General features: G+C 46.7%; 1 protein-coding gene across 2 annotated transcripts; it reads right to left on the bottom strand.

The window, feature by feature from the left end:
• On the bottom strand, positions 1 to 25,460 carry LOC115075983. 2 transcript variants are annotated; one of them, XM_029577004.1, is made up of 6 exons: positions 25,285 to 25,460; positions 22,261 to 22,360; positions 20,121 to 20,349; positions 14,828 to 14,965; positions 14,079 to 14,192; positions 1 to 6,499 (listed from the first exon to the last, which is right to left on the bottom strand). In XM_029577004.1, exons 3-6 carry the CDS (start codon positions 20,302 to 20,304, stop codon positions 6,267 to 6,269), a joined length of 669 nt encoding a protein of 222 aa, XP_029432864.1. In that variant the 5' UTR covers positions 20,305 to 20,349; positions 22,261 to 22,360; positions 25,285 to 25,460; the 3' UTR covers positions 1 to 6,266. The 2 variants fall into 2 exon arrangements, with proteins under 2 accessions (XP_029432864.1, XP_029432863.1); XM_029577003.1 differs by lacking the exon at positions 22,261 to 22,360 and having other exon boundaries at positions 25,285 to 25,459.
• Between the last annotated feature and the right edge of the window lie 719 nt (positions 25,461 to 26,179).

Genomic DNA, 26,179 nt, shown 5'->3' with positions numbered 1-26,179 from the left:
GTCGGTACAGCTGTTTATTTGTACATGCAATAGATATGAAGACAAAACGTGCTAATGTTCATTTGTTTTTTGGTAACTGTTCATTTTCGCACAGTCGGAACATACACCAAGCAGCAAAATAACAGTGATAAGGACAAGACAAGTTTTATCCCATCAGTACCAGGTGATATCAAGTACATATATTGCCTTCCAACGAGAAATCAGAGAGAATTGTAGAAACTGCAGTATGGACCCCAAATCGAGTCCTACATTTTAACCCGGTCACGTAACATGTAAGTCAGCTCTTCTAACAGAGCTTCTGAGTGTAACTGCATCCTCCAGTCCCTTAAAGTAGGAACTGACTTCCATTTCCGAGCAATAACGAAGCGAGCAATATGTAGCATCTGCTGCACTATCATCCGGAGGTATTTCCTCACCCGCGGAGCCCTCCATACACCTAGAAGACAGAGCGCCGGAGAGAGAGAGAGAGGGCAGGCCGCGATCTGTGTAATTAAGCGACCGACCCGTTGCCAAAAGACAGCAATCTGAGGGCAGTTCCGCCAGACGCACATATACGTCCCAGGGAGATCGCAACCAGCCAGCAGAAAGGCAAGGAATAGGGAGAGCAAAACAGGGGGTGGTGATAAGTACGCATAATTAGATGGACCAGAAGCTCAGTCTGTTTCGCACAAATGGAGGATTTGTGTGCATTACGCCATATGCACATCCACTCTTTGGAAGATTATGGGAAACCCCAAATCCGCTTCCCATTGTCGTTCCACCTTAAGTATTGGGTGGAGATCCAGCCCGGTCAGATATTAGCTGCTGTTGCATTGTGGGCAGCTTTTGAAATATTTTCTCTCTCAACAAGATGTGTGAAACGCTTATCAAGAGGTTTTTAAAATATTAATCACCACCTACCTATTGCTCTCTCTAAATGTTTGCTAAGAAGTATGAAAAAATGTAAAATAATAAGAAATATTAGATAACTCCAATTCCAGTCTTGAGCAAATAATGTGGCCAACGTAGATGGTATCTCCTTATTGGACTGACTTAAAACATCTGTGATGAGCTTTCTGGTTCCAGTTCCCTTCCTCAGGTCCGTTCAGACCCAGCACAGTTACACTGGGTTTAAATAATGCAGTCAGCCGGACATGAGGCTTTCCGTATGGACCATCACAGCTCAGTATCAGGAAGGGATGGTGATGACACAGTTAAACTTTACAGATAACAGGTGAGAAAATCTCTGTCCTTACTAAGTCATTTTGTTCTCGTTTTAAATCATCTCTAAATTATCCAAAGTTGTAAAAAAAACAAAACAAAACAAAACAAAACACTAAGACTTGGTGATAATTTGGTTTGTTTTTGGTTTTTTTTACAAATTTTGATCATTTTCACAATTGAAAATTAAGTATTTACAAGTTATTTTGCAATAACTGTTTCAAACTACACAGTCAGGGCTGGTGCAAGAGAATTTGGCACCCTAGGTGAACCTTTAGTCAAGTATCCCCTCGCCATCTTCATCTTACATATTAGAGGCAGCTCCAGTACAGCATTTCCTCTAAACAGCGGCAGTGGCTCCAGTACAATGAACCCTCCTAACAGTGGCAGTGGCTCAAGCATAGTGCTCCATCCTAACAGTGGCAGTGGCTCGAGTACAGCACTCCCTCCTACAAGTGGCAGTGGCTCCAGTACAGTACTCCCTCCTAACAGTGGCAGTGGCTCCAACACAGCACTCCTACAAGTGGCAGTGGCTCCAGTACAGCACTCCATCTTAACAATGGCAGTGGCTCCAGGACAGTGCTCCTTCCTAACAGTGGCAGTGGCTCCAGTACAGCACTCCCTCTTAACAGTGGCAATGGCTCCAGTACAGCACTCCCTCCTAACAGTGGCAGTGGCTCGAGTACAGCACTCCCTCCTACAAGTGGCAGTGGCTCCAGTACAGCACTCCCTCCTACAAGTGGCAGTGGCTCCAGTACAGTACTCCCTCCTAACAGTGGCAGTGGCTCCAGCACAGCGCTCCATCCTAACAGTGGCAGTGGCTCCAGTACAGCATTCAATCTTAATAGTGGCAGTGGCTCCACTACAGCACTCCCTCCTAACAGTGGCAGTGGCGCCAACACAGCATTCCTCCTCCAAGTGGCAGTGGCTCCAGTACAGCATTCCCTCCTAACAGTGGCAGTGTCTCCAGTACAGTGCTCCATCTTACCAGTGGCAGTGGCTCCGGCACAGTGCTCCCTTCTTTAGTGGTGTTAGATCTGGCATAGCGATCCCTCCTACCAGTGGCAGTGGCTCCGGCACAATGCTCCCTTCTTTAGTGGTGTTAGATCTGGCACAGCGCTCCCTCCTAGCAGTGGCAGTGGCTCCGGCACAGCGGTCCCTTCTTTAGTGGTGTTAGATCTGGCACAGCGCTCCCTCCTAGCAGTGGCTCCGGCACAGCGCTCCCTTCTTTAGTGGTGCTAGACCTGGCACAGCGCTCCCTCCTACCAGTGTGTGACGGGGTCACTATGCTAGACTGGATAGGAAGAATAGAGCTAGGAACCAAAGTTCTAGAAGGGGGGAAGGAAAATACAGCAACACCAGGCAAGAGACGTCCCTTGGTTCCTTCCCCTGGATGTTACATGGACAGAAGAACCACAGGTGTGGGAGGTTAAGGGTGGGACTTCCCTGGAGCCAATCAGCTGGTGGAGGAGGAGGAGTTCCCACAGGATAAAAAGGACTCCCTAGTAGAGCAGTGTCAGTCTCCTGCAGGGGACTGAGGAGGAAGGATTGGATTTCCTGTCTGCTCTGGGAGACTTTGAGGCTGGACATTCCCCGGCCGTGTGAAGGACTGCCGCAACTATCACAGAGAAGGTGAGCGTGGGGACTTCTGTTGTTGGACGAATGACAAGGATACTTTGCCTGGAGGACTGCCAGTGGGTGGCTGTACCTCTGGGGAAGGGTTGAGGTCCCAGAGGTACGGAGGGAGGTGGCAGTTAGGCCCCGTGGGGCCGGACTTTTGAACTATGGACTTTGAGAGGGACTTCTGAAGCCAGTGACTGGAAAGTGAGTTGCTGGCTCAGTGGGGAAGGCATCTGCCTTCCATCTGAGTGGTGAGGGTTCAAATCCCACCTGGGGACTTTTAAGATAAATACGGCTAAATTGCTATTTGAGTTTCCAAGGGACCAGGGAAGCTTGGTCAAGGTTTGGGAACAGACGCAAGCAGACGGTGTACGGACCAGGGAAAGCATCACACAGTGGCAGTGGCTCTGGCACAGCGCTCCCTTCTTTAGTGGGGGTAGATCTGGCACAAGGTCACTGATGTCAGCCCAATGTCCACTCAGGAAGCAGACACTTAGTTTTTATATCGGGTCACAGAAAAGGTTTTCAAAGGTTTGCGCTGGTTCTCTCTTTAGGCCCCACTCACATTTTGTCTTTGGTATAATTAAACGTGTGGAGAGTTTTTCACCCCGTTATAGTATTTGGGATGATGTAGGCTGACCTGTGTCATGTGGGTAACTTCCTTCAGTTACAAGACGATCCTGTGTCACAACCTTCCATTCCATAACCACATTTACTGCTTAGGTAACACCCGGATTTGTGGGGCTGACGCTCGCAGGCAGGTTTTTTTTCTGTTTGATAGAGGAATTGCTGCTGTGATACTAAAGAGAGCACGAGCCCAGAAAAGAACACATTTATTCTTCTGATCTGGATCTCGCTGACTGCGGAAAGCCGGGTTCTAATTTTGGATAATAAACGTTCTCCCTTATTTATTACTGTGCCGATGAGCTCTTATTTTCAGCCTAATTTTCAGCAGTGAAAATCTGTGACCCCCCTTCAGGTACTCGGGGTTGCAACCGGTCAATCTGATTTGTTATCACTGTTTGGCACACTCGAGGCCGATGGGCGCATTAATTAGGGGGTGCGTGAATACGTTGGGCTCACATGCATTTTAAAGGCGCCCCACGTGAATGCTGCAGTGTGCACATCTCAGGCGTGGTGCGCTCAGGGTAGGGCATTTTGGGGTGTGAAGCTGAGATATGTGCATAAATATTTGCCCCCTGCCGAGTAACTTTACTTCTGCTATGGATGCCACGTAAGTTATAAAATAAAGATAACTAGGAAGATCTGCAGGTTTTAAGGGTCTGGGATAACTGGGGGGAGTGAAGGCTATGAAACTAGGGGGCTTTAGAGCACCGATCTCTTAACTGGGTGAACGGAGGATTAATTGGTAGAACCAGAGATGAAATCGGCATCCGCCCCTTTTAAAATCCCCCGATTTAAAGGGTAGAAGTTGCATCTGTGTGCACTTGCACGCACCCACTTAATATTTGGCGCAAATGTGCACGTGGCCGGGCTATTTTGTAACACACACGCATACGTGCGACGGTTATATAATAGCTGAGTCCCTGGGCACGGGCCGAGGAACGTGCGCACCTGCGTGCCGGTCTGAAAGTTGCCTTTTACGAAATTTAAAAGTATGAAAGCCTTTAGTTTTATATTTAAAAAACGAAAAAGCTGATGTGCTAATTCAGCGGAACATGGTTCATTTTCTGCTTGGGAAACAGTAAAGGAAGATAAAATGAGCATTGCGCATATTTCAATTTTTCTTACATTTTTTTTTTTCCCCAATCATTTCAAAATGTCCTTATATTTATATCTCTGGTCCTGGGTCTGATTCTATTCATATTTTTGCAAGTGGTTTTGCAGTGGAGTTAGTTGAAAAAGTTTGTCTCTGTGCAGAGGCTTCCAAAATTTGCAACAGAATGAGGGAAGATCTAAAAATAAAACTCATTACAATGCAAAAATCTGCAGAATCCTGCGTTTAGGGTTCAGAAATCCAGGGGTGTGATGAGGGGTGGGAGATATTGACATTGGACCAAGCAGGAGACCTTAGGGGGTGCTCTCTGGTGATCTCAAGGTAGTGAAACAGCACAAGAAGGCCACAGTCCCTCCATACAGGTCATGAGTGAGACCACGTCTGGAGGAGGGAGTCCAGTTCTGGAGGCTGCACCTCCGAAAGAATATCAACGGAAGGGAGGCGATCCACCGACAATGTGCAGGGGCCACACCCAAAAAGCTCTGCGAGATGAGAATTAGGGGCCTACGTAATAAAGTTCAGCGTGCATGCTAAAAATGCTCACGCTATGCAAGAGGCCTTAGCCTGCACCTTAATACCAGCATGTAAATGAGGAAGCATCATATGCAAAGGAGGCTTTACCCAGCTCAGGCTGACCTCCATCCACTATTTACCTTGGGACTGGAAAAAGCCCCTCTATTCTGGTCCAGTTAGCACAGTGGGTTTCCTGGCAGTTAGCATTGGTTACACGTTTTCAGTTAACGTCCACGTAAGTACTCAAGCCACATTTAGGGGTGCTGCTAAGTATTTAATGAGAGGAAGCTGAAACATTATAAACCCTCTTAAGTGGCTTTTTAGCATATGCCTTTTAAATTTTTACTGACTCACACTAAAACAGTTTTAGCATGAGTTTCCTTACCACTTAAGGACAATCTTCCCTCTAATGTTTTTGTGGGCTGTGTGTGCACAAAAAAGTTCTCATGTACAATGTAGTGAACAAATTCACCGTTCACCAATTCCTAGCCTCGTGCGTCTGTGGTTTCCTGTGTGTAATTGTTTCATGACCTGTGTGTGCATGCACAGCTTACAGGGAACACCGTGGCTGGAGTCTGGGGGCAGGGAAGGTGGCATGGGCTGGGTGGGTTCTGCAGTCAAACCTGGCTCGGGGCAGTCACCTCTTTTCTTCCTCTGCTCTTCGTTATCAGGACTGCCCTCATTAAATTACAAGGGAGCCCTTCTCTGGCTGATTCGTCCCCGGGGCCCTGCAACTCCTAGGGTAAGCCCTAGGGAAGGGATATAATCATCACCACGGTCAAATAGCTCCACACAAACGTTTTCCAGCAGAAAGGAAATTCTGGGTCATGTGATAAAGCTTCAAAGAAGGTAGATGCAGGGGTAAGGTTAGAAAATATTTCTTCACAGAAATCATGGCAGAGACACGGTGCAGACAAAAACAGTAACAGAATTCAAGAAAGCCTGGGATGAGCAGAGAAGACTTTTAGCTGCAAAGAAGTGAAAGGAGAGCAAGTGATGATACTGAGGGGTATCATGGCATAGCAGGAGGAATTAAGTTGGGCATAGTGGACAAGCCTTAGTGCCCTTATTTGCCCTCAGAGTCTCTGTTTCTGCGCTCTGGGCCTGCAGGTTTTCACAGCTATGCATATTCTGGATTTGTGCCTGGGTTTCAAAGTGTTCTCGGCTTGTGCGAGTGATGGGAGTGCAGTGCGCCTCAAGCCACGGTGACTGGGGTGAGGGTCGCCACGTCGTTCCGGGTCTCTGGATGTGGCGCCGACGGCGCTGGCTCTTTGTACATCTGTGGTTCGTACGCAGGTGGTAGCTCAGCCGGCGGCAGCGCCTCGGACTCTGCTCCAGCCGGCAGCACCGTGATCACCCCCGCCTCCACTTTGACTTCACCTGCCGGCTCTGCTGGCTCTATGAGGTGATTGTACAGGCTGATCGCTCCTGGAGGGGAGAGAAGCACGGGGGTGAGTGGGATGGGCAAGAGAGAGAGATGAGCAGGAGAGAACGAAAAAGGGAAAAAAAGAGGGGGCTGAAACAGCCTGAGGAAAAAGAAGAAATATGGAGTGAGAGGAGGAGAAGAGACAGAGAATGAAAGATAACAAATGATCAGGAAAAAAGTAGAGGGAAGCAGCGTACAAAAATAACAAGAAAAAACAGGAAGCCCAGAACCACATCCTGTGCTTTGCAGGCCACACTCACTCTGTAGTACCTAAAGGTGAAAAAAAACATTTGTAACCAGTAAGTTCAGCAGATAAGAACTAAACCAGCAAAAAACCATGCAGAATACCTCCTTCCCTCAACACACACACAGAGGCCGATATTTAACGCTATTTAGCCGGATAAATAGGGACTTATTCGTCTAAGAAGCAGGCCCTGAATATTTGGCTACGTACAGTGGCCGTCACTTAGGCAGGTAAGTATTCTTCTGGCTAAGATATAGCTACAGCTAGCTGGATATCTTGGGGGCCGGCAATGGGCATATTGAGGCCGGTTATAGTGCCTATATTCAGCCTTATCTGCTTAAGTTAACCGCATAAGTTGGATCTGCTCCGGATATAATTTATCTGGCTAGTTATATTTAGCAGCATAGTCATGCTGCTGAATGTTCCTCTTAAGTTATCCAGTTAAATTATATCCGGATTACTTAGATAGCCAGGTATCTTTGAATATTGGGCCCACTGTGTTTAAATTCCCCCCCAGTGACCTTTCCCATCATAGTGATCCTTCAGGGAAAGTCTGTGTTGGATGTGAGCATTATGATATACATGCAGAGGTGCAGGCCGTGTATGAGCACAGTCAGAAGTGTGGGCAAAGGCCAAATTATTTAGGGGCTGTCAATTTATCCACATTAAGGCCAGACAAAAGGTTTTGGGGTGAGTGGCTGACTCCTGTACATCCACGCTGGTGTGCAGTAGCCAGCAGCTGTCCTCCCGAGAGGTGACGTATTTGCCAGCCCCCTCTGCAGGGTGGAGGAGGGAGGTGGCATGGGGTCTGAAGCCTGGGACAGCCCGACCACCAAAAAGAAGGTAACTTTCTAACAGCTCCACACATCCCCATATACACGCCTCCATGGCTGCACGAAGACCTACTACAGAAGTTTATAACTGGCGCGTATCAGGGACGCACAGGTTATAAAATACGCATATATCCGCCCTCCAACGTACGCACGCATGTATGCTTAAGAAAATGCCATACTGGGTCGGACCAAGGGTCCATCAAGCCCAGCATCCTGTTTCCAACAGTGGCCAATCCAGGCCATAAGAACCTGGCAAGTACCCAAAAACTAAGTCTATTCCATGTAACCATTGCTAATGGCAGTGGCTATTCTCTAAGTGAACTTAATAGCAGGTAATGGACTTCTCCTCCAAGAACTTATGCAATCCTTTTTTAAACACAGCTACACTAACTGCACTAACCACATCCTCTGGCAACAAGTTCCAGATACCTGCAATGCATTGAAATGGCACATTTCACACCCATTAAGCATGGAGGCATAGCGCTCCTCTAGGACAGTGAATCGCAAACGTCTTAGCTCACCTATCCCCTCCCCACCCTCTCTTTCTTCTCTGTAATACATTTAGTCCTATGGTAAAATTAGCTTTTTTTCAAAGCGCGGGTCAAGCAGTAAAATGAACTGCAATTAAAGATTTGTCAAAACCAAATATCTCACTTCCCTCCCCACCTGAGCCCCTGCCCCAGTTTGTAAAAGGAAAGAGAATTACATATTTCCTCCCATAGGGGCCGAAGCAATAAACGTGTGTAGAAAGCGGGTGCTGAACAGTCACCCCCAAGGGAGGGGGGCGCCATGCAATATTTAAATGAGGGGGTCGCGTTCCCAAGGAGGCGCTAGGGCCGCCTGCGCCGACTGCGGGTTATAGCGGGTGCTCGGCTGAGCGCCCTGTATTGCATCTGCCCCGCAGGTAATAATGGGAGGCGCACGAGCAGGAAGGGGAACCTGCTGGATGCACTCGTGCTCTGAGCAGGAGAAAATCGGTTTGTGCAGATTCATGGGGAAGCAGAGGTAGTGGGTTCCCCGTTTCGGTGCTTTGTCTTAGCCTGGGGGTGCTATGGGTTCAGGTCTGGATGGGGAGGAAGATTTCTCTTCCAGGGGCCCCTGGCATTGTCAATCACTATCTCCACAACCAGGAGGTGCCAAATGGTAAAGGATGCCAAAATCAAAACCAGAGGGAGAAACCAGGAGTCACAAAAGAGTCCATCCACCCCCTAGAAAGTCCACTCGGGGAAATGCTCAAAGAAAACAAGGGAGCCAATAGCTGGTGTCCTTAAATAAAAGGATCCAGGTCAAGATGACAAAATTAAGAATCAGCATACACCCAATGATCAATAAAAACCAAATGATTTCTCTGTCCATTCTTGTTCTGCTCACTGCCCTTCACTCACTTTCATCCTGATTGAAAACAACCTCACCAGTGAGGGTGGGATAACTAGAGTGTAGCTCCAGTTATGATAGGAACTGGTTTGGAAACAGTATCCCCAATCAAAAAATATCCAAACTTGGTTCAAAAAAGTCAGAACTCTTCAACTGTAAGTCAACTATGAAAAATAAAGTCTCGAGTTAGTGACTCAACTTCCTTCTCTTCACCCAATCTGTTAACTGGTCGAACAGGTCAAGAGATTGTCCCAGCCCTTTGGGACACTGGGGGAATGCCCTTCCCTCAGGCACTGGTCAATCACAGTCCGAAAAGTCTTCTCAAGAAAGTCTCTTCCTCAATACCTTCTGTGAGATCCATGGGGAATCTCCCTCTCTCTATTGAAAGCCAGGGAAGATCTGAAACTCATACTCTTCCTCTTACCAACTCACTGAAACACTGGGCATGCTCCATTGGTCTTTAGACCCCAAAAGCCTATCCCCTAAAAAGATGGGGTTATAGAAATGGAAGGAATAAGAACATAAGAACCTAAGAAATTGCCATGCTGGGTCAGACCAAGGGTCCATCAAGCCCAGCATCCTGTTTCCAACAGAGGCCAAACCAGGCCACAAGAACCTGGCAATTACCCAAACACCTAGAAGATCCCATGCTACTGATGCAATTAATAGCAGCTCATGATGCAATTAATAGCAGCTCATCCTACTGCCCCTAGTTTCAAAAAATCACATAGGGATAATGTTAGTGACTGGTATTGAGAAATTACTACTTACCTGTTAATTTCCTTTTTCTTTAGGACAGTCAGATGAATCCAGAAAAAGTGAGTTATGCACTCCAAGCTGACATCACAATATATGTACCCCTGCAGTGATATCAGCCAGCCAGTATTTTCTTCAAAAGCAACTGTGGACAGACTACCAAAAAACTTGATAAAAAATACTCAGGCAACACTGAGCTCAGATAAGAACATAATAACACTAGTATAGGGACTGGAGTAACACCAATAATACGTAGGCACACAGGAGGATCATTATGCAACCACATGGCAGCCAAGGGAGGGAGGCTGGATTCATCTGACTGTCCTAAAGAAATTATCAGGTAAGTAGTAATTTCTCATTTCTTAGCATTCAGTCAGATGAATCCAGAACAAAAGGGATGTACCCAAGCTACTCCCGAATCAGGTGGGAGGCTACCCGTGGTCCAGACATAACCGCACGTGCAAAGGCCGTGTCCTCCCGGGCCTGAACATCCAGGCGATAATACCTGGAAAAGGTGTATAAGGAGAACCACATCGCAGACAGCAATCTAACTTCTGCCCATGACACTGCCTTAGCCTGAGTCGAATGAGCCGGAACCTGACTAGGTAACAGCTTCCCAGCATCCACGTATGTAGCCATGACTACCTCCTTAATCCAGTGGGCTATAGTAGAGATTTAGAGATTTGGACACTGGGACCACAGCCCTCAGACTAAGGAGTCTTGTCAATGAAACCTCCACTGCCTGCTTCTTCTGTGGGGAGAGGCAGGGAGACACCATGAACATGTCCTGAGAAATACTGCAAAACTCCATTGCATGTCATTCTCTTATCACTTCCAGGACCCACTGATCCGATGTGATCTCAACCCACCTCTGATAAAAGAGAGAGAGATGACCCCCATTATTAGGAGGGTCCACCACCCAAGCCTGTGCCTTGTCTGGGCTGTCGGGAACAAAAGGACTGAGACCTACCAAAGGGCCAACTCCTCTGAAAAGTCATTCCTCTATAGGGTCAAAAATGCCTGGATTCTCTAGCATGACCTCTCATGATAAGGGAGCGCTGTGCCTGTCTCTTATTTTCGGTAAATGAGGAACTGTAGATTCACCCACTTACTGGCCAGTTTCTCCAACTCGCTGCCAAACAAGAGTGAGCCGTGAAAAGTCAATTTGTGAGATTAGCCTTGGAGGTTGCATCGGCCGACCAATTTCTCAACGATAACTGGCCCCTGGCTACCACAATTGAAGCCATCCCTCTGGCTAAAGTGTGGACCAAATCACAGCTCGCAACTGCCAAGAAGGCAGCAGCTGGTTCCATAACTGACCTGGGATTTACTCCAGAGTCATCAACCTCCTGGGAGAGAAGCGAACATCAAGAAGTGATCTGCAAGGACATTGCTACGGTTTCAAATGCTTGCTTAAGGATAGTCTCAATCGTTTTATCATGAGCATCCTTCAATGCCGCTCCTCCTTCCATGGGAATAGTTGTCCACTTGGAGACTAAACACACAAGTGCACCTACTTTCGTAAAACATAAGTGCTCTCTCATCATTGGATCCAGAGGCTAAAGGCCTTCCAAAATCTGACCCCCTTTAAAATTAGCCTCTGGGGCACCCCACTCAAGATCAATCAGTTCTTGAATGGCCTCCATCATGGGGGGGGGGGGGGAAAACAAGAGGCTTTGTGCAAGGAAACCAAAATAGGATTTCTCTTCAGCTCAGAAATGTTATCTGCTCCAGGAACTCCAAGCTTGGCCAAGATCTGGGAAATCAAGGCTGGCAGCTCATTCCTGTGAAAGAACCACACCATAGTTCTATACGGTTCCAATCCGGGGTGGGGATTTCCCCATCCTCAAGAGAGACAGGATCGGCGGCATCATCTCTGCTGTCTGGATCTGCAGCTGTTACTCGGGGGGGGGGGGTACTCTGGTGCGGAACAGAGGGTCCAGGCAAGGTTCCTACCTGCGCCTCTGCTCTGGGAGCATTGGACAGGGTTGAAGACTGCGCCTGAAGAAAAGATTGCAACCCCTGGAAAAATTCTACCCATAAAGTAGAAACATCCAAACCCAGGAGGTGCCCGAGGCGAAGTCACTGAGCTACCTTCCCCTGCTGAGGAACCAGTTAAAGGAACTACAAATTCAGGTGCCCCCCAACTGAGACATCTTTACCCAGACCCACATCTGGCTGGGAAGAACCAGGCTTAGTGAAATCAGAGGACAACAACTCTCCCTGAGCCTCCAAACAGCACTGGCACAAATTAGCAGGCGCTCCTAGCTGAGATGCCCTAATATGACAAGCAGTGCAAAGAGAGAGATTCTTAGGCACATGCGTCATAATGGCCAAAAAACGTGCTGAGCGGTGGCGGATGCATGCGACTAGGTGATTTTCTTTTTTTTAATATAGGTGCTAATCTAGGCACCCAAAAAATGTATGCGTCCAACACTTATGTGCTCACATCTAGGCGCTCACCTAGGCGGCCAAAAAGTAAATGCACAAAAACCTAAGCTCACAGTGCTACTTGTGCGCCGAAGTAAGCGTGCGGCCACTAGGCGGAGCTTAACATGGGCACTCATAGTTCAAGGCTTTATGTGCACCCAAAAATGGGGCGCACAGACAGACGCACGGTGAGAGGCACATGCCAGCCCGACAAGCCTGTAGAGGGCAGCCTTAGTAAGCGCTTGAAAAGTCGTTGTGGCCTAGGCTTGCAGCACACGGCGAAACGCCTCGGAGCAGACCCTAGCCTACAGAGTCTGCTCAATCTGCCAGGCTGCCCACGTCCCTCGACCTCCCAAGGAGTGGGGCTAATGTCGCAATGACGCACCAAGCTTGGAGACCGGAGGGAGGAGGAAGCTCTGCACAGTAAAATCTCCCGCTAAGTCTCTGATGGTTTTTTTTTTACTATATATATATATATAACTTACTGGAGCTCAGCCTTACCTGGCTGAGCACAGAGATGGTCTCCAGCTGCAGGAGGAGAGGGCATATACAGTCACCTGCTGTGCTCGGCTTCCTGCACCCACTGCCTTTCAGCTGCTCACCGGCAAACAAAACAGCTACCGGACCAAGGCACACCTCTGAGGGACCAAGGAATTCTTAACTGGGGGAGGGACCATTTGGTATTACTGCAGGAGAGCGAGGTGTTAATTTCCTTTCCTGAGTTCTCCTTCTAAAAATTGAAGCAATCCCCAGTGGGGAGGTGCACGTCCACCATTTGCTAGAGACGGAGAATACTGGCGGGCTGAGGTCGCTGCCAGGGTATATGTTCTGTGACGTCAGTTTGCTCCGTCTCCATCTGCTGGTAGAGGTGCATAACCCCTCTTGCTCTGGATTCACCTGACTGGACACTAAGAAAAGCCCCGTTAACACAGATAAAAAAACAGAAATTGAAAAATCAGAGGCAGAGCAGAGGCTGATTATGGAGAATACAGGTAGGCTCCATTTTCTGTATCTCTCTTATTTTTGGTCCATCTGAATAATGTTTGGAGTGTCCCAGTTATCCCCTTGACAACAATGGCTAGTCAGGAAAACCAGAAAGTTGACCACTGTTTGCCAAGTGACAGATTTAGGATTTTCCCATCTGTAGGCACTGTTGGTGCTGTGACGCGCCTCACCGCTGCCAGACATGGGGACAAGAGAGCAGACGGTCTAAGGCACAGCCTTTTCTCTGCTCTAGAATCACCTCTTCTCACTTCCCTGAAAGACAGGAGGAGAGGGACTGCATTAGGGAGCAGAGTGGCTTTTCTTTGCTGCACGCTTTGTGCTCTGGCCTCACCAGGACTGGTGCAAGAGAATTTGGTGCCCTAGGTGAACCTTCAGTCGTGCACCTCCAACTTAGCTATTGGTGGGAACTCCAGTAGAGCCCTCCCTTCTTTGGCAGAATTGGCTTCCTCCTCCTCTGGGCCTCATGCTGCTGGGATTTCATAACCCCAACAGGTTTGATGCTCTCGGTGACCGCCTAGTTTGCGTAATAGAAACACCAGCCCGGGCCTCTCCTCTCTCCTCCTGATCCATGCCCAGGATAGGAGGGGAGGGACTAGAATAAGGAGTAGACAGCGTTTTCTCTTTTTGGCTCTGATTCTTCTAGCCTCATCCCTCGCCTCCTGTTCTCTGCACCAGGAAAGGAGGTGCTAGAGCAGAAAGCACTCTGCTAAGAGAGATTCAGCACAGCTGGGAGGTGGCAAACCCTCCCCAGAGTTGTGTTGCCCTAGGCAGCGGCCTAGTGTGCTTATTGGCAAATCCAGGCCTGCCCATGGCTAATTTGTATTTTCACACCAAGTGTAGAAAAGACCGGTTAACACCTTCCTAACATCTGAAAAGTAGGTCAGGCCTCCTGTCTCTGACAGCACAAAGTGTACAAGAAACCTGGGCTGCTTGACTTACCAGCAATAGCTGCCGTCGAGAATGCCATCCATCCAAGGATATAACTCCAGGAATAGAGTCCCTTGACAAGGAAGATGAAACTGCCAACGACCATCCCAAACAACTCAACTACAGCTGAAATACAGAAAAGAAAGGGGCTCTTTTTAATAAGACTCAGAAGCCCAGAGTAAACCTTTCACAAAAGGTGCAGCGGCAGGCACGTGCTTTTTATAAGACACGTTGCTTATTCATTTCATTTATGTTCTGCCTTTCGGCACTTCAGAGCTCCCATTGTGCCGAAAGGCAGAATTTATAAATGAAATACATTGTGAGAAGTCGGCTGAGCACAGGTGAATTACTTATTACCCCCTGTCCAGGAGATGCAGTCAAGTCAGCAACAAGGCTGGCGACAGAAGTGAGGCCCAGACAGGAAAAGTGTCTCACTCCAGTCTCCCAAGAGCCTCAGTTTGACTGGTAACTGGAAATAATCAGAATCCTTTTACAAAATAATATTTACAATATTGTTAGTCTTATTATATTTGCTAGATCACAATGCAATGAAAGAAAGGGGATTGTCTGCTGTTTTGTGTTGAAAGGCCCGTGGGGAATCTACACTCCAGTACTCTCCCTGCCCCTCCTATCAATCACAGAAATATGATCCCAGCCCTGACCCCCTTCAATCCTACATGCTCCTTCTTGAACCCTTCAGACTAAGGCATCCATCATGGATCCATCTGTGAATGAACCCCTGAGTTCCGCAAAGACCTTACCTACGGAAATATTCAAGACTGCCATCACCTTCAGGCAGCCCAAGGTCCCGTTGGCGCCATACTTTAACTCCAGACCGGCAAGCAATATGGAAACGAAGCTGACAATCAGCCCAACAATGAGAAGGGCTTTGGTGTATCCTGAGGGCGAGAGAAGAGAACTTAAATCTGTGTCACAAAAACAGCTCAATAAACATCATTTCTCAGACTGGCCTAGGTGAACAAAAGGAAAGCCATGCCATGCCCCTTTGGTCAGCACACTTATTGCGATAATCATCGGGCGCCTTTGTTTGTGAAAGGATTTTATTAAATAATTTGTGTGCCAGCCTTCCAGTATTACTACATAAACATCCTTCCCAAACGTGAGGATGGCATCTCTCCCAGCCCATGACGTCCATCTTCAATCTCCCGTACGCTGCAGATTCGTCAGACTGATGGGATCTGTGTTTCCATATTACTCGTCTGCTTCAGGGACCATTCTCCATACTGTCTCACAGGCACTTTCAAGGTCTTTTTATGTACGAGCACAGAAAGCCTTTGTTACTTTTTGCACATGTTATTTAACAGACCATGTTATTTGTGCTATATGATGATCTTATCAATAACTGTGTTGAGATCTAGATGAAAGGGTGCTTTATAATAAGAGATTCTCCTTGCCTAGTAGGTAGCCCCTGAGAAATGAAACCAGGGTCTCCATAATCTTTGTAAGAGCCCTGTGCGTATGTGCGGTGTATTAATGATCTATTTGTGTGTGTTAAGGGATAGGCAAATGAAATCCTCGAGTGCCACAAACAGGTTTTTGTTTTCAGGGTATCCGCAATGAATGTGTATGAGTTAGATTTGTCTCCAGTGCAGGCAGTGTATGCAAATCTATCGCATGCATATTCATTGTGGATACCCTGAAAACCGGGCTGTTTGTGACACTTGAGCAAGAGAGTTGCCCACCCCTGTCCTATTTAGTTTTCAGATCCACATTTTCACTTCCTGAAGGAGCTAGCTGAGGTGTAATCTCTCGTCAGGCTAGCTCCTGCGCCAGCATAAAAATTTGCCTCTTCCTGTCCAGCCTTGGGCCACGCTGCCACACAGCCCCTAGAAGAAAAGTGCAGGAAAATCCACAGAATCTCCTCTTTCCAGGAGTCCCTTCTGGTTTGTGCATCTGGAAAGGGTGAGAAACATTTACTAAACTGGAATCTCATACCTGGGACCTTTTGTGTTGTGTTCACCCTAAGATTGCTCAACTCCCTTATTACCATGAAAGGGGCCTGTGATAGATCTGTTACTGAGAACCACAACTTGCATACTGTCATGGAGAAAGCAAAGAATGGTGATGAAGTTTGGTGGACATCCATGCTCCAGGAAGTTCCTCCGTAGCACTTCTCAGTTGACAGGTCAAAGGAGGCAGTCATGTAGAGAGTTCCATGTTGCCCCCGGACATTTCTCCTGCAGTTGATGAGCATTGAAGAGTTCACCATGTCAGTTCTGCTTCTTGATGGCCACAACCCACACTGACATTGTGGCAAGAGTTATTCCGGAGGCTTCTCACAATGATTTTTCCCAGTAAGTTGATCCCTTTGTGTGGGGACTGGTGTGGATGGTTCAAGGGAATTATCGCGATGCTGTGCCTTTCACCTCTAAGTCATCAGTTCAAATCCAGTTTTGGCTGATAAAACACTTAAAAAGATGGTGCATGTGAAACAAGCTTGGGAGCTCAGAAACCATAACTGACAGGTTTACATCGTGGCCCCTGTCAGGTTTCTACAGATCTGTGAATTCTGTTGGGGATCTGGTCACTGATGCTTTCACTCTTCTTGGCCTCTGGCATGTGCTGGACTGCTATCCATCCCTTCCATTGGTGGGTTTCTCCAGTCCAGCATAGCTTTCCAGGGGTCTTTGCCATCCCCTTTTGCCTTATTGCACAGGTTTTTCACTGTCTTCCCACCTGATTCAGCTTTGCCATTAGCTTGTGGGAGCCTTGGTGATGCAGTGACAAACCTTTTAAATTGCATACATGCAAACTAAGGCCCATTATCCAAATTCACTCGATCTGCTTGACCATACTATGCAAAATGTATCCTACAATATTTGATTGTGGCTTGGAGCAGTTCAATTTCCTAGAAGTGTGAAAAGTGATCAGTTATCAGCAGGAACTATTTTCCAGCAAATCTGAATAAGCCCACGCTGGCAATCTGCCAAGGCCACATTGGTAAGTCAAGCGAAATCATTGGTTTCTTCTGCTGCTTGTGTGCATATTCAGTTCAGCCTGTCCCCCTATGACCCATACGTGGCAGAGCCTCCCGGTCTGGCCACCAGATGGCGCTGCCCCTCCATTATAACACTCTGGTCAGGAGCCATCCACCCCCCTCAGTCCCTCCCAATCCATTTCAGAACACCTTGGGATCTGTTTAAGGAAGCCTTTGAACAGTGAGGATGTTTCAGTTTCACACTCTGGTGAGACCTCCCAGTTTCACCTAATTGGAGTTTCATTTAGAGGGGACGCCTCACCATGCACTTCCCTGCCAGAGGGTCCTTCTTATAATTTACAATGGGATAGACTTTTAAAGCCTGGTACCCTGTAGGGGCAAAAGGGCTCTCACCAAAGACCCGTGAGTCTACCCTAAACCTTAGGTGGGTGAGCACCAGTGATGGATCCTGCTGCGAGAGACGGTGATGGATCCAAATTTAGCTTCTGGACTTGAGCGGAGTGGGCAGGTTTTTGGATCCCCCTTCCCCGCTGGGACTGCAGTGCTGAGAACTTGCCTGATCCCATTGACTTTTCCCCAGGAGACGTTCCCCAAGGAAAACAATTAAGGATGGAAGAACAAGAGCAGGAGACCCCCAACTGGATTTGCACATATCAAGGACGGGCTGGGTGTCCGAGGAGAAGAGGACCAAAGATAGGATTTCTGCAGTAAAGAATCACGGACAGCTGCTGAGAGTTAGTGCATTAAATATCACCAAGGGCTCTACCCGCAGGTCTGATTAAAGGACACCTACCTACGGAGGAAAATCACTAATGTTCCATTAGTCAGATGTAAACCCACACTTCTGGGCAATGGACTTCATGATTATTAATCAGTAAACTTTCATTTAACAACCAGAGCCAGGTCCTCTCTGAGTTATTACAGCCTCTCACCTCATGGGAAGCACCAGTAGAGGCTTTTAACATCATCTGGGCCACAGGAGAGAGCTTAGACCCAAAAATAGAATCCCGCCCCCGGACTGAGAGTCAAACGTGCAATGGAATTGCTAGCCAGAGCAGTCCCTGAAGATACAAATTAGTTGTCTGCCCCGAAGGGAGTTTCTATTAACAAAAAAGGGGTTACATAAAGTTTGCTGGTAACCCTAATGTATACTGGGCAGGGTCTCCTAAGAATTATATGGAGTGATGGCATTTTCACTGTAACTGGATTATTGCAACATGATCAATCACACATAAACATGATCAGCAACCGCAGTCATGGCACCATTGTTAGCCACAGGTGCCAACTCTATGGGTGGTGTTAATGCTTGAGATCCTGAATATTAATATTAAATGTATGGATATACCATGGACCATGTCCAAGGGAAGAAGAAAACCTGGTTACGAGAGAGCACAGGCCGGAGTCAGCACCAGCCCCCTCCCGGCTTCTGTATGGGAGGCAAGGCCAGCTTAGGCCCTGGCCTGCACTGTCTCAAAATCAGGCCTGCTGCCTCTGTTGGATCTAGAGCGGGCCCCTGCAGCTTCCTCCGGGCACTTCAGAAGACGTGATCTGGCAGTGGGCTGCTCTGGGTCTGAGGTGGAGGCCCTCATGAAAGGGAAGAGGGAGAAGGGAGGAGTGAATGATGGCTGGAGGAAGGGAGGTGGCAATGAAGGACTGCATGAGATTTTGTGGAGAGAAGAAAAGGCTGGGGGTTCAAGATAGGAGGGGGAGGAGAGAAAGGGACCTGTGCAGGGGGTGCATAAGGGGAAGAAAATGAAGATCCATGGGGGAAAGGAGAGAATAGGGGTCTGCAGAAGGGGATGGAGAAAGGAGAGAGAGAGAAGGTTTACAGGGGCAGGCAGAGAAAAAGGAGGCTGGGTGGGAGAAAGGAGAGAAAGGAGGTCTGCAGAGGGAGCAAGGAGAGAATGTTTGGAGGAGAGGAAGAAGGAGAGAGAGCAGGAGGGAGGAGGAATGGAGATCTGGCAACGAGTAGAGGAGTAGCCTTGTGGTTAGAGCAGGAGGCTAAGAAAGGGGGGGGGGGGGGAGAGAACTGTGATGTGCGGAGGAGGAGGAGGAAGGGGTGTCAGAGGTCTATGAAAAGCATAGAGGAGACAAAGGAAAAAATAGGAATCAGAGAAAGGAGGAAGGGGAGAATGGAGGTCTGGGGAGAAAGGGGAGAATGGAGATCTGCAAAGGAGAGGAGGAAGAGAAGAAAGCAAGTCTGGGGGAGGAGGAAGGAAATAATTGAGGTCTTCGGGGAGGAGAAAAGGCAGGACGGTTCATGGGAAGTGAGGAGGAAGGTTAGGAGTTGGGGTCAATGGGGGGAGGGAAGGAGTCAATGTGGGCCTCATCAGTGGATTGAGAGGAAGGGAGTGAAATTCTGAAGGGGGGGAAGGCTCTTTGCATCAGGGTTGGGAATGACCTGAATGACAATAATTTGGGGATACCAAGGGAAGGGGTGGGTCAGAGGAGAGAGAAAGGATTTATTGATGGAAAAGGGAGGGAGACAGAAAATGAGAAGGGATGTTGGTTTGGAGAAGAAGAATGGACAGGGAGGGAGAGATGATACAGTGGTTAAGGAGAACGATAATATTTCAGAAGGAAAAAAGATTGAATGGAAAAACAACAAAGAGACAAGGAGGAGACCGAGCAGAAAGTGATAACATTACCAGACCCGGCAAGGTCAGAAAATAATGTTTATCTCATCAATCTCTGGCATTTCACTGGCTACATAATTTTAAGTGACTGCTACACAAAATTAGCTTTTCCTTAAGAAAACCAATTAGAGAACAGAACAGAGTTGCTGGGGCAGGGGGTCCTTGGAGTCTCTCCCTGTGCACGTCTGACCTGGCGATTATTGGCAGGAGAGTGCGGAGGGGGCAGGTAATTATGAACTGTCATTTGCTGCCGCAATCATTTTGAAAAGCGGGCTCATGTGTGGTCAGCCATTCCCACCCATGGGCAGCAACCACCATCATTGTTTTGTCAGACCAGCAAGATAAGAATGGAAAAGGCTGTCCATGAGAAACACATATAAGAGCTAAGAAGTTAGTCCGGATCTGAAGGTCAAGGTGTGGCCAGTGATATATGGAAGGTTAGCCAGAGAGTGAACTTACCTCCTCCAGTAGTAGAAAAACAGCCGTTTCTATTGCAGAATCTCCACAGCCCCCAGTGCTCCACTTCAGTGCCATCGAAATCCCTTACCGACAACCAGTTATCCGTCACAATGCAGAGCAGGATGAAGAAGGTGCTGCAGGAGATCAGCACCAGTATCGCCACCTTCAAATTGCGCAAAAACATTCTGGCACATCCAATGTCCTTCCCACCCCCTGCAAGGTCTTATACCTGCAACCAAAGGCAAAGAAATGCGATCACATCTCCCCTGTTTTACAATTATACCACTGGCTGCCCATTCAGTACAGGAGAAAATGCAAACTATCGACCTTAATACATAGTCTTCTTTACAATATGACCTCACCATGGATCAGCTCCATTCTCAGACTTACATCCCTACAAGAACCCTCCAGTCAGCTGTCAGCATCTTCTAGAAGTCCCTTCTTCCCGAACTGCAAGACTGTTCATCGCCCGCCAATGTGCCTTTTCAACCGCAGGAATTCTCTTCCTGTAACTGTCCTAAAAGTCTCTAAAGTCGAAAAAGCTCTCAAAGCCTGTTTGTTTAACGAAGCCTTCTCAAATTCTTCCTCTCCTTATTTCAAAGCTTGTTTAGCTCATAGATAATCCATTTGCAGCAACGCGCTCAACGATGACACGACTTTATTAACATGTACTGTAGCAGCTCTGTGCCCAACTTGTACTATTTTCGTTCTAATTTCACTCGTGATATATCTCTTTTAATTATGCATCTTGCCTAGGTAACCCACCCTAAACCTTGGAAGGTGTGGGATAAAATACTTTTAAAATAAATACAATAAAACAGGCTCTAGACATTTTGCATTCTAAGGGACTTCACATTATCATCCCCTGTGTTCAGCATTTTGCTGGAGTTTCCAGTATGGACCTGGATGACTTGTTGATGCATTTGAAATTAGTCCCTGTGCGCTGCTGCATTTGTCTTTCTAGTTATATGCTGTTTCTGCCATTCTTGAGCCCTGGCAATCTCTCACCCAATTCCGAGGTTGTAACTCCCCATTCACAGTGAATCCTGGGACTCATGATAAATGATCAACAGGATGAAATAGCTTCCCTATGATGAGAGTCTACACAGCTTAGAGCAGCTTGGAGAACTGATGACAGAAGGGATAAGATAGAGGTTTATAAAATGTTGAGTGGGGTGGAACAGATAAATAGTGGTTATTTCCACTTAAAATTGTACTTGAGCTAGCTTCCAGAAGACTAACAACGGCAAATTTAAAACAAACCATGGAAAGTACTTTTTCACTCAGTGCACAATTAAGTGCACAATCAGAAGATTTGGTCAAGGTGACTAACATAGTGGGATTTGACAAGTTCCTGGAGAAAACATTCATAAAACATTACTAGTCAGATAGACTAGGGTAAGCACCTGGGAGTGGGTAACAATAAATAGTCTATTTTTGGGATATTCCAGGTACTTGTTACAAGTTCTGGTCACTGTCTGGATGTAGAGCTTGATGGACCTTGCTCTGACCCAGTGTGGTATTTCTTATGTTCTCAAAGATTCTTGCTTTTAAATAGCACAGGACTACAGTAACAACGTAGGAGAACATTACTTGAGGGAGGAATCTTAGTTGTCCCCATGGCTTGCATCTTTAGCCACTGTTAGCCTATAAAAGTATTATCTAAAAGCAAAATATTTGTTGGGTTTCTGTTAACTAATTCTGTAGGCACAGGAGCTATGAAATGGAGAATCTCACTTCTAATCCCACCTCTCCCACCAAAACATTAAGGGCATCATTTTAACTTACTATTTATTTCTATTTAAAAACTTGTATATTGCAAAACCTCCATACAATTTTGTGTTTCAGTGCGCTTTTTACTATTACTACTACTTCTACTACTAGTACTACTACTACTTAACATTTCTATAGTGCTACACGACATATGCAGCGCTGTACAAACATACAAAAAGACAGTCCCTGCTCAACAGAGCTTACAATCTAATAAGACAAACATACAGGACAAGAGGCTTGTGGCATTTCATAAAGTAATAGCCAATGGGAAGTGGAGATGATGAGCGGTATGCACAATTGGTATAAACCACAATAACAAATGGTATAGTGCTAAAAAGTTTGCAGATCCTTATACTGGATTACTTACAAAATGAAGTGTAAAACGAAGTTAGATATAGGTCCCCCGGACATGGACCGTGTTTCGCCACATGGGCTGCGTCGGGAGGGACAGAGGCCCAAGAAATCAACTAGTAACAAACCCAAAGAAAGGTTAGAGGAGTATAATAAGGATCCATCAAGAGCAACAATGAGACCAAACAGCAAAAAAATGTCACTGATGATCACAGAAATACTAGCAAAGTAAATTAGAAAGCATAAAGTAAGACAATGGTTAAAAAAAAGAAAAGAAAGTTAATGAAACTAAAAGCAGACAATCAGGACTATGCTTTAAAAAGCTGCATCAAAAACGGGGATCTTTAGATGAGTTTTAAACACAGAAACAGAGGGAGCATGATGCACCAGTTCAGGAATTCTACTCCCAAGCACACGGCACAGCCAGGTGGAAAGCACGGAGTCAGGAATTGGTGGTAAAGGAAAAGGGCACGGATAGGAGTGACTTATCTGACGAGTGGAGTGCACGAGGAGGGGTGTAGAGACAGATAAGAGAGGAGAGGTAGGGGGTGCTGCAGAGTGAAGGCATTTGTAGGGGAGAAAGAGGAGCTTGAACTGTACGTGGGAGTGACTTCGGAAGAGGGGTTGTGTGAGCAAAGCGACTTTGGTGAAAGATAAGTTGCACAGCTGAATTTAGGATAGAGATGACATGCCGGGAGACCTGTGAGGAGTAGGTTGCAGTAGTCTAAGTGGGAGGAGATGAGAGAGTAGATAAGGTCTCTGGTAGTGCGTTCAGAAAGGAAAGGACGGATTTTGGCGATGTCATAAAGAAAGAAACGACATGTTTTAGCGGTGTTTTGGATATATATATAGAGAAGGAGAGAGAGGAGTTGAAGATGACTCCTAGATTACGCGCTGAGGGGACCAGGAGGATGCTGCGTGATCCACAGAAATAGAGAAAGGAGAAAGAAGGAAGATGGGCTTGGGCGAAAGAAGGATATCTGTCTTGGCCATGTTGAGTTTAAGGTAGTTAATAAAAAAACAAACAAACAATGAGCAAGAGCCTCAAAATTATTACCACAAGAAAAGACAGTTTCAAAACAATAGTTATAACTTGAATGAAAAACAAATTTACAATATGAACACAGCATCAGACACCTCTAAAGTGCCAAGATGCAATCTACCGTCTCTTGCCTCACAATGTGCTGCAAACGGTGTCAGATGTAAGGCACCCAATGCTCTCATTCATCTGCTGGTTCAGCAAAAAACATGTATACAAATTTGAAAAACCTCCCCAAAGACTGGACTGATAGCTTAGAAAAACCCCATGAAATCATAACGAGAGCTGTGTTCACTGCTAGATACCCAGGTCTTCTTGTGGTAAGAGTTCAAGGAGGTAGGACATCCAGGCAGCAATGTCAGACAAGCAGACCAAGATCTAGGACTGGATTTCTGGTGTACAAAGGTAGGTCAGAGTCATCAGCATAAAAATGGTATTGAAAGCCATGAAAGGAAATAGGAACACCAAGGGAATTAGTATATAGTGAGAAGAGAAGAGGAACAGGACAGAGCCCTGAGGCACACCAACTGATAGTGGAATGGCCACAAAAGAGGATCCACCAGAGGAAATGTTAAAAGTGTGATGGGAGATGTAAAAAGACAACGAAGACAGGACAGAGAACCAACATCCAGGCAAGTACAGAGTATCAAGGAGTAGGTGGCGATCAACAGTGTCAAAATCAGCAGACAGGTCAAGGAGGATAAGGACAGCTTTAGCTATAAACAGGTCATTGGAAAATTTAGCAAGGGCTGTTTCTAGGGGTGGATTGGCCTATCGGGGGATCGGGCATCTCCCGGTGGGCCGATCGCTCCAGTCACGTGGTCTGCCATGTGCGGCCGTGACGGAGCCGCGCTCGGCAGACCACGTGACGTGTCCTGGGCCGACCTGGGCGGCGAACACCCGGGCCGGTCTGACATGGTGAGTCCGCCGCTGACTGTTTCAGTTGAATGTAGAGGGTAAAAACCAGACTGGAGTGGATCAAGAACGGCTTGAGATGTAAGGAAGTCAGTTCAAGGAGTTTAGAAGCAAAAGGGAGAAGGGAAGGACAGGTTTTTATGTTAGCAGTGAGGGTTTTTTATGGAGTGGTGTGATCCCAGCATGTCTGAAGGCAGCAGGAACAGTAGCAGTAGCAGTGGAGAGTGATAGATTGAGGATGTGACAGATGGAAGGGGTGACTGCAGTGGAGATGGAGCTGAGGAATCGGGTGGGAACAGGGTCTTCCTGTTCCTTCAGAAAAGGAGGAGAGAGTGGCAAGGGAAGGATAGAGGAAAGAAAAGGGGAAGAGGCAGGTAAAGGCGACCTGGTAGAGAACTCAAGATTCATTTTGTGAATCTTGTCATGGAAGTAATTAGACATAGTCTGGGCAGAGAGTGGAGGGGAGGAGGGAAGTGAGGGGAGTTTGAGGAGGGAATTGAGTGTGGCAAAGAGACGGCGATGGTTGGATGCAAGAGAGTTTGTCAGATGGACGTAGAACTCTTGTGTGGCAAATACAATAACAAACTGGAAGGAGGTCAGCATGAATCTGAAATGCATGCAGTCTGCATGGGGACAGGATTTTAGCCAGACAAGTTCTGCAGAGCGGTCACAGGGACACAGGTAGCCAACTTTAGGAGTGAGCCAAGGCTGGGGTTTAGTGCAACTTACAGGACAGGGAAGAGCAAGAGTTTCTAAAGCTAAAAATGGTTTAGTGTTGTAAAAAGGAACAAGTTAAACTTCCCGTAACGTGCAGGGTTCTGGATGAAGGATTCCTGCAATGCTCTTAATCTGCTGTTGCTTCAAGCTCCTAAACATTAATTAACAGCTTGATAATTGCAATTGATCTGTGCAGGCAGATTTTTCTACAACAGTCTTATACGTTACACACAAGCCCTTATTTAAGAAAAGATCCACCTCATGCATAATTATAAAATGATTTAATGACAAAACAGCGAACAGATTTCATTCCATAATAGCACTGTTAAAGAAATGCAGATATATTGAGGCTTCCTTTTCTTTTCTTACCTTTCTATGGTGCACCGTCTGCGATGACAGTAGGAAGACACCTCTGTAGATGATTCTCAGGAGCCCTCTATGATTGTACGCACAAGCTTCAGAAATCATTGAGACATTTATCCCAGAGCAGGAAATTGCCACAGGTTTGTGGTCAGCAAGGAGAAAACGTACATACAGGGAGCGAAAGAGAACGAGAGGGAATGAGACAGAGTACTACTTGCTGGGCGGACTGGATGGGTCAATTTGGGCTTTATCTGCCATCATTACTATGCAAGCTCTGCCTGGTTCGCCAGTCTTACTGGGGTACTTCAAGGCTCGGCTCTTCCTTCTCTATTATTCTATGTTTAGTCTGCACCCATTTGCAAAATCTTGACTAATCTACATGAAGGTTATTGAATTTTTGCTGATGACATTCATTTTTTTGTCAAAATATTTCCTTCATGGTCCAAGACAGTTAGTCTAATTGGAAGTTGCCTGTCAGCCATTAAACAATGGCTCCACCATAACAAATTGGCACTAAACATTTCCAAAACCAAATTTTTGATAATCCACCATTTATTTTTTTTATTTATTTTTATATACCGACATTCGATCTGACACATCACATCACATCACATCGGTTTACATTCGGGTACTGTAGGTATTTTCAAACATTCAAACAACGATTCCATCCCTTGCTCGCCAACTTTGGATGATCACAAATGTCCTATTCTTCCACCTGCCAAGAGCCTTGGGGTATGGTTAGATACTAGATTATCTTTCCACCATCATATTAAAATGATTATAAGAAACATGTTTTTCACGCCCTGGGTTTTGTGTGGCTTAAAGGCTCTATTGGAAATCGGTATCCATATTACACATATTATAGGGCTGCCAGCTTCTTCACTGAAAACTTTACAACTAC

This window comes from Rhinatrema bivittatum, chromosome 14, assembly GCF_901001135.1.
Source record: "Rhinatrema bivittatum chromosome 14, aRhiBiv1.1, whole genome shotgun sequence".
Lineage (NCBI taxonomy): Eukaryota > Metazoa > Chordata > Amphibia > Gymnophiona > Rhinatrematidae > Rhinatrema > Rhinatrema bivittatum.
Note: the sequence above shows the minus strand (reverse complement) of the source record. Positions and strands in the feature narration are given on the sequence as shown.